We start from the raw sequence: 13,445 nt of genomic DNA, 5'->3' as shown, positions 1-13,445 counted from the left end.
GACTTTTCCACTCCTCCACTCCCTATAGCTGGTCTGTTTTTAGCTGGCTTTTTAAAGGCTTCTAAAGGTCCTGCCCTGTCTCCAGCTGTAATCTAGTTCACAGCTTGCAGGGCTGTTGGTCCCACAGGGTCGTCGGGTGTCCCTTATGCTGTGCTGAGGTGCAGGATCTGAGAAGTAAAGAGACAGGACACTGAAGAACTGGAGAAGAGCAGCTGGACTCGGGGGGCCATGGCCACCTGTGAGCGGAGACAGGCGAGGCACCGAACGCGCAGAGCATCTGTATTTATTAGGTACAATCGGGGGAAGGGTTGTGAGGTCATCACCTCTAGGCTTAGTAATAGGGCATACATAGTCAGCTGAGTCACAAGCGAGGAGGCCACCCCGTTATGTCACCTGGGCAGAGAGGTGGGCCATGCACAGTAGGCGGCCGTGCCATGCGAAGTAGTAGAGGGTCTTGTACAGAAAAGAGGTCCACCTCATTAGGTCACTGAGTCAAGGAGGTGGGCTGTGGGCAACAGGTGTCCTGGGCAACACTTCTTATCTGGGGCTGGAGACTTCAAAGGATTTCTAATAGAAGGATACTGTAAGCCAATGCAGTGGGAGCTGACAGACTTGTGCTCTTCTCTAATGATATTTATGGGAGGATGATTTGAGCTAGCACAGAAGTGAGAAAAAACTGACAGGGTGTACAGCCGCTGTGACCCAGTCACACCAGAGGGGTTCTTCTCCCTTGGTTATTTCCAGGATCTCAGGCCTGAGGCCTACTTTCCACAGGAACTGGATACAAAGCACTACAACTCCTTTATCATGAGGAGAGGCTCTTGCTCCAAGCCTGCCATACAGCAAATGCCCTTTCAGGCAGGGACGCCACCGCCTGGGTCTTTGGTTCTTGTCCTGGTCTGGCTGTTTTCCCATGTACTGCTTCTGTTCTGTAACTGCTCTAGGCATTCCTCCTACTACAAACTACTATATGGTTATATAGAAGGATTTTATAAATCAGCACTAAATGTGTCAGCACAGATCCGACTACATCCGTTATATGATTATATAGAAAGATTATATGGAACTAAGTATGCTAGATATAAGTACTAAGTATGTTTATATAAGCTACATAAATTAAGCAGTAAGTTATTATATGATTATATAGAAAGATTATATAAAGAAAATAGCTGAGTAATAACACTATAAACTAAGATATTCTTCAGGCACTAATTGTGCCTGGGGTTTGCACAGCTCTCCTTCCTCAGTGCCCAGGTGAGGGGTTATCCACAATAGCTTGTATGAACTTTATAAACTATACCATGTGACACAAATGTAAAATACCAATACTATGTCAAGATCTCTGAAATTCTATCAGAATTTGGTTACTTTTATTAATAATAAATCAGCATTTGTACAGGGTTTTTTGAAAGGTATTTATTGAGACTGGGCACAGTGGCTCACGTCTGTAATCCCAGCACTTTGGGAGGCCAAGGTGGGTGGATCATGGAGGTTTTCAGGAGTTCAAGACCAGCCTGGCCAACACGGTGAAACCATGTCTCTACTAAAAATACAAAAAAAAAAAAAAAAATTAGCCGGGCGTGGTGGCGGGTGCCTGTCATCCCAGCTGCTGGGGAAGCTGGGGCAGGAGAATCGCTTGAAACCAAAGGCAGAGGTTGCCGTGAGCCAAGATTGCGCCACTGCACTCCAGCCTGGGCAAAAGAGCCAAACCTTGTCTCAAAAAAATATATATATATTTATTGTACTTTCCTCTGATTGCTAAAGTATAAATGTTTACTGCAGAAATTTTGGAAAGTCTGGGCGCAACTGCTCACATCTGTAAATGCCAGCTCTTTGGGAGGACGAAGTGGGAGGATCATTTGAGTCCAGGATTTCCAGATCACCCTGGGAAACATAGTGAGACTCATCTCTTCAAAAAATAAAAAAATTAGCCAGGCATGATGGTGTGTGCCTGTATTTCCAGATACTTTGAAGGCTGAGGTGGGAGGATTGCTTGAGCCCAGGTTACAGTGAGTTGTGATTGCACCACTGCACTCCAACCTGGGTGACAGAGCAAGACCCATCCATCTTTTAAAAATTAAATAAAAATTTTTAAATTGTGCAACAGATCTCTAGAACTTTATACCCTTTAAACAATTCCTCTTTTCTCTCTCTCCCAGCCAATGGTGGTAGTCACCATTCTACTTTCTGTTTCTTAGACTTGGACTGTTTTAGATACTTCATATTAATGGAAACATACAGTATTTATCTTTTTGGGGGGTTGTGCTCACTTTTAAGGCTTTTGACACCTAGTATTAAACTGACCTCCAGAAAGGCTAGAACGATTTAGTTTGACAGGAAGCGCATGAGTGTCCACCTGGGCTGAGTTCATTGCTTGCTTAGCATCTATCAGTTGTTTTCATTCTTACTAGTTTGATAGTGGAGTAAATAGTAGACCCGAACATGGTTTTACTTTGGATAAGGTCATTGTCCTATGAATCCTGGCTGAAATACTTGCTCCCGCGCTTAGGAGCTGTGTGACCCTGGACAACTCACTAAACTTTTCAGTGCTTCTGTACCCTTATGTGTAAAATGGGGATAATAATACACACGTATATACATTATACACACTTATTATGAGCAATTAATGTGAAGTTGTAAGAACAGTGCCTGGGATATAGTAAGCCCAAATGTGAGGTAGCTATTATTTTTTTGTCAATCCTTGCTAATGTAATACATGGAAAATCACAGCCAGCTTTTTTAATTCATATCTCCTTGGTAATCAGTGAACGTGAATGTTTCTCTGTATTTATACCATTATGGCTAATGGTACTTCTGTCAAGATTTCCTTTTTCAAAGCACTGTGGCAGACGGAATCTCACTTGATCCGCCCAATAAACTCATGAATGAAGGTGGCAATCACCAATCCCCACTTTTCGAATTAAGAAACTGAGGCTCGGAATTCGAATTCCAGGATTAAGATCTCACCCTCTAAAACCTAGTAGCTGTTGCAGAAAATATACCAAGAAAAAGCTTTTGTGAGCCGTAAATACCACCCACCCCGCCCTGGCCCCGCCTCTGCCCCGCCCCGGCACCAGCTCGCCCCGCCCCACCACCGGCTCGCCCCGCCCCACCACCGGCTCGCCCCGCCCCACCCTGCCCTCTACGCGAATTTCCAGACATCCTCACTACGCACGCGCGGCCCTTCCAGCGGGCGGAAGCCCCTTGGCGCGGCGCTGCCCCGCCCCGGTCCCGCCCAGGACGAGGGGCGGCGGGCGCGCAGGGCTGGGTCCAGTGTGGTGGGGAGAAGGCAAGGATTTCCCACCGGGGGCATTGTGTGCAACTCGGCGGAGGCTCCAACGTCCAGCGGCCCGGCAGGGAAAGGTACAGACCCCTGAGCTCCTCTGTTGGCGGCTCCAGCGGCCGCCATTTTCCTCCTGGATAGGGAAGAGGGCGGGAGGAGAGGGCCGTCCCCTGGGGCCGGGCCGGGGCGGGGTCGGGGGCCGGGCGGCGGAGGGCGGGCCCGGGCGGCGGTGGGGCCTGGCCCGCAGGCCGCTGAAGCGACGGCTGCCGCAGAGTTGGGCTGGTCGCTGTCAGGGCGGCCGCGATGGGAAAACCCTGGGCGCTCTCTGGGCCTCAGCGTCCATTAGGACAGTCCCGGGCTGCGTGCCGCACGCTGCATAGTGGGCAGCGCTTTCACAGGGTTCTTCGCATTTCACGTGCACACAGCCTCTCCTGGAGGGAGGCCAGGAAGAAACTATTATCCCATTTTGCAGGCAGAAAACTAAGGCTCAGAGTGGGGAAGAGACTTGCCCGGGGACACTTAGCGAGGTTGTGGCTTTGGGACTCAGGTCCTGCTCCCCACATCCAGCGTCCTTGCCACCAGACCACTCTGCTTCACCTGGCAAAGGATGGGGCGGAGCTAAAGGATTAGAGTCGTGACTGGCAGGTTTTTTTGTTTTTGTTTTTTTTTTAAGATCTGCCTCTTTCTGTACCACCCAGATCAGAGCCTCCTAAGAAATATCCAAAAGTCAAGCCATGGATCCACCTGCACGTAAAGAAAAAACCAAAGTTAAAGAACCTGTCAGTAGAGTTGAGAAGGCCAAACAGAAATCAGCCCAGCAGGAGCTGAAGCAAAGACAACGAGCGGAGGTGAGATTAAGGCGGAGGCTCTGTGTGCCTGTAGTATGCTGGAGATGATGCTGGAATAGAGAAATAGCAGAAAAGAGAACTGAGAGCGAGCCCTACTTGCCTCCAGGCAGGATGGGTGTTCTCCTAGGTTTAGAGAGGAGATCACTGAGGTCCAGAATGGTGAGATGATAGCCCAGAATCACATGCCTAGTTAGTGTCAGAGCCCCAGCCTGGTGCGGAGCTTTTGTGGCAGGGACCCGACGGAAGGTAGAAACGGAAAAAAATGATATATAAGGGGAGAAAAGGGCTCAGAATGAAAGAGAGCACGCAAGTATCAGACACCTCCAGCACAGATCTTCTGGATTTGGTGCAGAAAGTAGCTAGGCATGACAAGGTAGAGGCCCAAGCTTTAAACCAACCAGTGTGTTCCTTTGTTCTCTCAATGTTTACAATTCATTTGAGAATAAAAAGCTTTAAACTTTACATTGCCAATATTGAGCCACATACACACATGAGTATTTTAGTTTAGTTTTTTTTTTTTTTTTTTTTGAGACGGAGTTTCACTCATGTTACCCAGGCTGGAGTGCAATGGCGCGATCTCGGCTCACCGCAACCTCCGCCTCCCGGGTTCAGGCAATTCTCCTGCCTCAGCCTCCTGAGTAGCTGGGATTACATGCACTCACCACCATGCCCAGCTAATTTTTTTTTGTATTTTTTTAGTAGAGACGGGGTTTCACCATGTTGACCAGGATGGTCTCGATCTCTTGACCTCGTGATCCACCCGCCTTGGCCTCCCAAAGTGCTGGGATTGAGTATTTTAGTATTTAATGTCAGGGAAAAGCTTGCTGGTCTCTTTTCCCCCTCTTTGCTTTTTTTGTCTGTCTGTTTTGTTCATTTCCTGTCTTTCCATCCTTTTACCCCTCCCCATGGACAACTATTTTTTTTATACTTTTACATTCAAATATATTAATATCCTTGAACAATATATAATAGTATTTGTTTTAAATTTTTACATTAATAAAATTCTTGCATTTTATTTTGCTTACATTGTTTTTTAGAGCTATTCATGCTAATATAAGAATCTAGTTTATTCTCATTAATTTTTACAATAGTCTATTTTATGCATCCATTTTAGCATATTTATCCATTCTTATAGGGGTGCACATTTAAATTATTTATAGTATTTTCTGCTATTACAAACATTTCTGTAGTGAGAAGCTTTTAGGTATTTCCTTTGGCACCTGCATTAGAATTTCTGTAGTGTATTTAGAAAAATTACTGGGTACATTGTCAATTTCACTAGACATTGCCAATTTGCTTGGTTTTTTTGTTTGGTTTTTGGTTTTTGGTTTTTCCTTTTTTTTTTTTTTTTTTTTTTTGAGACGAAGTCTCACTCTGTGGCCCAGACTGGAGTGAAGTGGTGCACTCTCGGCTCACTGCAACCTCTGCCTCCCAGGTTCAAACAATTCTGCCTCAGCCTCCCAAGTAGCTGGGATTATAGGCATGTGCCACCATGCCTGGCTAATTTTTGTATTTTTAGTAGAGACATGGTTTCACCATGTTGGCCAGGCTGGTCTGAAACTCCTGACCTCACATGACCCCCCCACCTTGGCCTCCCAATGTGCTGGGATTACAGGCGTGACCCAACCTGCCAAATTGCTTTCAAAGGACTTGTTGTATACATTTACACTCCCACTAGCAGTGTAAGAGGGTTCTCGTTCCTCATTTTTTTCCTAACACTTAATATTGTCAACTTTTAGTTTTTGTTAATCTGATTGATTCACTAAATATTGAGCTGCTAGTATGTGCCAGGCACTGTTCTAGGAATTTGTGGTACATGATGACAAAGCAGAAAAGAATCCCTCCCTTCACGTATCTTGCATTTTAGCAAGGGGAGGCAGTAAACATAATAAGTAAACTTACTAGTGCACTTGAAGGTAATCTGTAAATTGAAATCTACCTTTGGATTAAGGCAGACCACCTGAGAGCTGTGGTCCTTTACCTCCCCATTCCCACCTGGATCCAGGTCCCCAGATGATGTGACTGCATTGTGCTTTGGGGAATAATATGAGGGTTGCTGTAAGAAACAGCCGTGAAGCAGGAGAATAGAAGCTACAGATAAGAAAACCATTGATCAGAGAAATGGTGATATAGCCAAGAGAGCTCTCACTGGAGGAACAGAGCCATCTGTAACTTCTGTATATGACAAATGCTCTGGGAAATGGAGAACCAGTTGCCAGCCCATATGTGGTTACCTCACACCAATCAAAAGTGACTGTGGAGAGCACCCCCAGTTTGGAAAACCAAATGAAAATGGAGTAGCTGTTCAGAATGAAAATGTTGAAGAAATTATAGCCGGCGCGGTGGTTCAAGCCTGTAATCCCAGCACTTTGGGAGGCCGAGGCGGGTGGATCACGAGGTCAAGAGATCGAGACCATCCTGGTCAACACGGTGAAACCCCGTCTCTACTAAAAATACAAAAAATTAGCTGGGCATGGTGGCGCGTGCCTGTAATCCCAGCTACTCAGGAGGCTGAGGCAGGAGAATTGCCTGAACCCAGGAGGCGGAGGTTGCGGTGAGCTGAGATCGCGCCATTGCACTCCAGCCTGGGTAACGAGCGAAACTCCGGCCCAAACCCCAAAAAAAAAAAAAAAAAAAGAAATTATAAATTTGCCCGTTGGATCAAAACCATCCAGATTAGGTGTCACCAACAGTTAAGAGTCCAGAAATTCCTTTGAATCCAATTTTGGCTTTTGACGATGAAGGGATGCTTGGGCTCCTGTCTCAGGTAGATGGTGTTCAAACACAACAGACTGCAGAAGTTAAATGTGTATTTCTTCTGAAGAACCAAAGCCAAAATTTAATGAGAATTTCTACAATTAATTTCATTCCTTTCATGCTATAAAAGAGCATCTCCTCTTCCAGTTTTCTAAAGATTTCTTGACCATCATTTTGAAAAGATTTATTAAAACTAGCTAAAGACAACAGACTGGATAGCTTTTCTGATAATTTTCATCAGTAGAAAAAAAAAATACTTCTCATTCTTCAGTACTTTAAAATGGCTTTTTCCAGTGTGCTCCTTCTTAGCAAATCAGTGTTTTTCTGCATTCTTTAAAAGACAAAAGCATTTGGCTATGTAAGAAATGGATTGACTAGGCATGTTTTTTCACATAAATATTTTGGTCTTAAAAGCTTAACAGCTTAAAATTTGCCAAAAAAAATTACCTTTACCATGGAATACTTGAAAAGTATGTACCTCTTTGCTCTACAAGTAGAATGAATGGGGAAAAATTTAAGCCTGTTTTTTTAAAATAGTGCAAAGGGCTCTATTTGTATAGGCAAATTATAGGCAGATTGCCAGGGTCTTATAAATACAAACTTGTACATGGCCATTCTGCAAACCGAGCTGTCATAATCTTGCAACTCCTTTTGCAAAAGCATACTCAAATGTTTTAAAATGTGAAAAAAAAAACATTATTTTTTCAGAGCAAGAAAATAATTTACTGTTCTCTTAAATAATGTATTAAGTTCTTCCAGATAAACTAATCAAATAAATTTAGAACAATGTGACAACACTGCAAATTTGTTATTAGATGCATTCCTTCTGATGTCCCTAGGAGAGAATGTTACTGATGATTCAAGGCTGTTTCTGAAGTCTATGCTGCTGCTGTCCCCAGTGATGGTGGGACTTAACTCTGCCTTACCTGATCACACATTATGTGGGAGGAAAATAAAGAGTTAATATTTTATTAAATAAAAAAAGAATTTGGTTTTGCTCATTTAAGAGCAACGAAAAAATGGTGGAATGTTAACTGTGTTCGGCCACAGGGCACAGACCTTTATGGAAGTCCTCATTCTGCATGACATCCGCCACCTTTTCACCTTTCATTCTTATTCTTCATTTTTGCTGCTGAGCCTAGCTGTACAAATTCTCACTTTTATTTGCTAATGTAAATTCAGTTTATTTTACCATTTTAGAGACTACTAATTATTACAAGTAGGAAAGGGCACACATATTTTTATGTGAAGTGTTAAAAAAGATAAAGTTATACCACTGTAATATGCTAGATTTATTAAAAGAGAGTGGTTAAACTGCTAGGTTGAATGGGAGACTTCATCTGTTTTCCTTTTTTTTTTAATCCAAGCATATGGTCTTAGTAACAGCTTGTAATTTGTTAAAACATTAATTTGGAGTTTTTCCCTATGCTTAGTTATCTGTGTACACATAGTCATTATATTAAAATCTATTAAAAAAAAAAAAAACAGTCCTATGAACCTGTCCTCTGTGCATATTGTAAGGACAGATGTTGAGGACATTGTTCATGCTCTTATTGACACCCTTCTGTAAAGTTCTACAGGTTAAATTTATTTATCTGACTTCAAATGTCAGCCCTTCCGTAAATCCCAGTCTTTCTACGTGACGTTAGACAAGATACTTAACCTCTCTGAATCCCAGTTCATCAATTCCTCCTTGGTAAAATGAGGATAATATCTACCTCAGAACGACCGTTAAAAGGAATAGAAATATTATGCGTAAAGCCTGTAGTGCAGTACTTGGCACAGAGGATTCATTTGATAAATAGCAATGATTATAATCAGGAATAATCTTGTGTTTCCAAGCAGGCAGCCTGCTTTTATTGTGTGGACTCTAAGTCGAACAACTGCTGAGTTCCTGTTGACCTGCTGAAATGCAACGTTGGTGCACTCCAGTAGCAGCTGGACCTGTGGAGCTCTTGAGATGTGCCAGGACCAGGCCAAGTCTGCACATGCATGGCCACATGTAGTCCTCACACCAGGGCTTCAAAGCAGGAGTTGTTATGACTCCCATTTAACCTTGGTAAATTCAGTACGTAAAATATATGGCCCTGTGAGGTAGGCAGTATTATCCTCACTTTAAAGTGATGTGAGTAGCGTCTTATAGTTAATGAGGGGGAGGCACCGTTTGACACCGCTAGGGGTCCTTCTTGACAGAAAGTCATTCTTTAGCCTGGACACCCTGACCCATTGTGAGTCCCCTCTTTCTCCTACCATCTTGCCTCCTTGATTTGGAGGTCTGTGAGAAGCTATTTAATATCCCTCTCAGTCCCTAGCACAGCAATGTCCAAATTACAAATGCTCAGTAAATACTTACTGAATGAAGCAAGCAGAAGTTTTAAAACACATATATATGTGTGTGTTAAAAGTATATTTTTATAACGTATGTGTGGAGCTTAAGAATAAAACACCCAACTATAGAACATGACCAGTAACTGGGAAACTTTGCGTTCCCTGCTTCTGGTCATGTGCCTCACCTTTCCCACCAGCAATACCCTCTTTGCTGAATTTTATGCTAATCATTCTTGCTCTTCTATGTTAATTGGCTCTCTGCATACCTCTAAATAATATTGTTGTGTAACAATATATTGTTTAGTTTTGCATGTTTCTGAACTTTTATACATGTTACTGTGACTGGCTGTCTTCACTCAGCACTTTTTTAACCATTCAAGTTTATTGTTATTATGGTAAAATATACATAAAATTTACCAGTTTCATCAGCAGTATTCTGCATTTCAAGAATCATTTATGGTAGTGTTAGTAACTATTTTCATCACTGTATAGAATGCTGTTTTCCTTAAAGATGACAGGATCATTCAAGCTTTCTAGTCAGTTTTGATCATTTTACTTTTCTAGGAACTTGTTTAGGTTGTCAAATGTGTTGGCACAGAGTTCATAATGTTTCACTTTCATTTCTGTTATGTCAGTAGTTAAGTGTTCTTTCTAGCTCCTAATAATGTTTATTTGTGCCCACTCCCTTATTATGTTGATCTGTGTGTCAGGTTTGCAAGGCTGTTGTTAGTATTTTCAAGAACCATCTTGCAGTCTTGGTGACCCTCTCTACTGTAGGTTTGGCTGCTTTTTCATTGGTCCCTGCTCTTATTTTGTATTTTCTATTTGTCCCCCTTCTAAGTTTCATTTTTTCCCCTTCCTTGTCTTTTTAATTAATCAAGTTATAGCTCTCTACACACACACTCTCATTTTTTTCCTTCTACAAATTAGGAAGTTTTGTGATCTGTTTCTGTTCTTCAGTGGGTGGATTAATTACTGTAAGAATAAAGAAAGGTGAGGAATAAGGTGTAGTTACCCTGCCTTTCACCTGAGAATGTCTCTTGCCATCTTCTTTCCGTCACCACTGCCTGCCGTAGGCAATTCCCACGACCTCCCTCCTGGACTATTGTAACAGATGCCTCCTAAAGCACAGATAGAATCACTTTGCTTATGGCTGGGCACGGTGGTTCACACATGTAATCCCAGCGCTTTGGGAGGCTGAGGCAGGTGGATCACATGAGGTCAGGAGTTTGAGACCAGCCTGGCCAACATGGTGAAACCTCATCTCAAATAAAAATAGAAAAATTAGCCAGGTATAGTGGCGGGCACCTGTAATCACAGTTACTCAGAAGGCTGAAGCAGGAGAATCACTTGAACCCAGGAGGCAGAGGTTGCAGTGAGCTGAGATCATACCACTGCACTGCAGCCTGGGTGACAGAGCAAGACTCTGTATCAAATATATATATATATAAATATATATATATAGCTAGCTTATATATATATATATTATATATATTCACATTGCTCCCCTGCACACTTATCTTTTGCTGGCTCTCCAGAATCTGCCAGATAAAATCCAGATTCCTTGGCATGGCATTTAAGACCTCAACAAAATTTTCTTGCATTCCCCAGCTCCCCAACCCCTACTCTAAAATATCCTTCATATTGGCATACTTGAAGTTTCCAGAACAGACTCTGTACTTTTCCATTACATTTATTTACACACAAAACCCTCTCCCACCATCTATCATGTCCCATGATAGATTTTAAGCTGAGATGGCCCATTTGGAGTCGACAGAACTAGAGCAGAAGATATATGTGGATAAATCTGATCTTACTATATGTAACTTACACTTCACTGGTTCCTCCAATCTGAATTGGCCACATGCTTCTTGAAGAAACTTATTTTCTTGGGATCCTACTAATCCCTTAAAGGCCAAATCAAGCCACCTGCTTCACTGCTGCTTTCCTGATTCTCCAGATGGAACTAATATCTAACTCTCTTATTCCCAGATCACCGTCCCTGTATTACCACTACTGCAGAAATTTTGGTATTTTCAGATGACACCCACCTGTTATGTCAGAAGATGCGCTGAGCAGCTGCTTCCATTGCTAACAGATGTATCTCTTTCTGTCATTCAGATCTATGCCCTCAACAGAGTCATGACAGAACTGGAGCAGCAGCAGTTTGATGAGTTCTGTAAACAGATGCAGCCTCCTGGAGAATGAGTCCCCTGTGTTCAAACTAGATGGGACTCTGGGAGCTTTGGGTGTTGCCAGTTTTAAGCTGAGATGGTCCATTTGGAGCCTTACAGAACTAGACCAGAAGACATTTGTGGATAAATCTGAACTTACTTCTTATGTGTAACTTCTACTTCACTGGTTCCTCCAATCTGAATTGGCTGCATGCTTGCTGAAGAGACTTGTTTTCTTCTTCTAAGACAGTGGGTTTGGTTTTGGTTTTTATAAAAAAGAATAAAAAAAAAAATACTTTTTCTATTGTTTGAGAAAAATCAGTTTCTCATGAAACTCTATATCTTCTCCAAAAATACAAATAAAATACTAATAAAGTGTTTATTTGCTTATACTTTGGCAAGCACCTAGCCATAGAAAATGGAGTACAAAATAATAGGTAGGAAAGGTCGAGGTGAGTGGAAGGTACCCTTTCTCCTCCAGGAGCTGGGTGGAGGAGAGAAAGAACATGACTGCTTCCAGTTTTCATTCTTCCTGGGGCTAAAAGTTTGCAGACCCTGCTGATCCCTAGTTTGTAGGCACACAGAAGAAATATGTGGGCCGGGCGCGGTGGCTCACGCTTGTAATCCCAGCACTTTGGGAGGCCGAGGCGGGTGGATCATGAGGTCAAGAGATCGAGACCATCCTGGTCAACATGGTGAAACCCCGTCTCTACTAAACCTACAAAAACTTAGCTGGGCATGGTGGCGCGTGCCTGTAATCCCAGCTGCTCAGGAGGCTGAGGCAGGAGAATTGCCTGAACCCAGGAGGCAGAGGTTGCGGTGAGCCGAGATCGCGCCATTGCACTCCAGCCTGGGTAACAAGAGCGAAACTCTGTCTCAAAAAAAAAAAAAAAAAAAAAAAAGAAATATGTGACCCCTTTACTCCCAGATGAGTCACTAGTCAGAGTTAGAGGCCTGAAGCTAGGATTCCCTCACTGGTGATTGTGGAGAGCTGGCAGCAGGCTTGCGTCAACAGCAAGAGGGGACTGCAGGTGCTTTTTGTTTTGGTGGCTACCTTATCAGACCTAGAAAAGGATTTGTGATGGGAATGTTCAGATGTCCCTCAGAAACCAGCCATTGCCCCTCTGCCATCCCACTGCCATTTTTAGGTGTAAAAATGTAAGGTGGTTTCTGCTTCTGGCATTTGTATCAGGAATGGTAATTCATACCTGAATGCTAGCAGTAGAGTTATTTTAATGCTAAGCAAAAGAAGACGTCGTTGTTCCAGGATATTTCATTTCCAGAAATTCCTTGAGAATAGGGGGAGAAGGACTTCAGCAAGCTGAAAAAGTATCACTCAGCTGGGGCAAAGAGCCAGACACTACCACCTCCTTTCCTCTAAGCTGGAAATGCCTGTATTTTCCCTACTGGTGCTAGAAACCCTTCAAGCTCTCCCTGTCTCGTCTGTCTCCCTGCTGCCTCTCTAGTCACTGAGAATACTTTTCCCATTGCTCTGGCATATATTAGGAGTAAGCTGGGCAGTTAATGGGATGTTAAACTCTACCACTGTGGAGAACATGTGTTTGAGAGCCCAAGTTATAATTAAGAATAATCTCTACATAGATTATCTCCACAAATGGTAATGGGTTCTGTAGCATCCTGCTACATTTGGTTGAATGGAGTTTTCTGTTTTGTGTTTTCAGAGAAGTAAGGGGTTGGAGGGAGCTGCTCCTATAAAACATATGCCAAAGAGCAATTTTGGAGCCAAATGTCCTGGAGTACCCAACCACAAGTTAACCTCTCTGAACTGTACCACACTTTCCCATCTACGTAATGGAATAATATTTTCTTCCTCTCAGGAGTGTTGTTGAAAAATAATGTAATAGATAGTGTCTCAGTCCACTTTGTGCTGCTGTAACAATACCTCAGATTGGGTGTGTGTGTGTGTGTGTGTGTGTATGTGTGTGTGTGTGTGCGCACGCGTGTGTGTGTGATGCTTTTGGGTTTTTTTGTTTTTTGAGATAGGATCTGGCTCTGTTGCCCAGGCTAGAGTGCAGTGGCATGATCTCGACTCAC

At 43.1% G+C, this 13,445-nt stretch overlaps 1 protein-coding gene across 2 annotated transcripts; it reads left to right on the top strand.

The window, feature by feature from the left end:
* The first annotated feature begins 3,172 nt into the window (after nt 1–3,172).
* SVBP (small vasohibin binding protein) lies at nt 3,173–11,770 on the top strand. 2 transcript variants are annotated; one of them, XM_032247201.1, is made up of 3 exons: nt 3,173–3,363; nt 3,982–4,131; nt 11,338–11,770. In XM_032247201.1, the coding sequence occupies exons 2-3, from the start codon at nt 4,018–4,020 to the stop codon at nt 11,422–11,424; spliced, it is 201 nt and encodes a 66-aa protein (XP_032103092.1). In that variant the 5' UTR covers nt 3,173–3,363; nt 3,982–4,017; the 3' UTR covers nt 11,425–11,770. The 2 variants fall into 2 exon arrangements, with proteins under 2 accessions (XP_032103092.1, XP_032103093.1); XM_032247202.1 differs by having other exon boundaries at nt 3,204–3,363; nt 3,957–4,131.
* The last annotated feature ends 1,675 nt before the right edge of the window (nt 11,771–13,445 follow it).

Source organism: Sapajus apella, unplaced genomic scaffold (assembly GCF_009761245.1).
Source record: "Sapajus apella isolate SASKATOON/1434 unplaced genomic scaffold, GSC_monkey_1.0 scaffold62, whole genome shotgun sequence".
In the NCBI taxonomy this organism is placed as follows: domain Eukaryota; kingdom Metazoa; phylum Chordata; class Mammalia; order Primates; family Cebidae; genus Sapajus; species Sapajus apella.
Note: the sequence above shows the minus strand (reverse complement) of the source record. Positions and strands in the feature narration are given on the sequence as shown.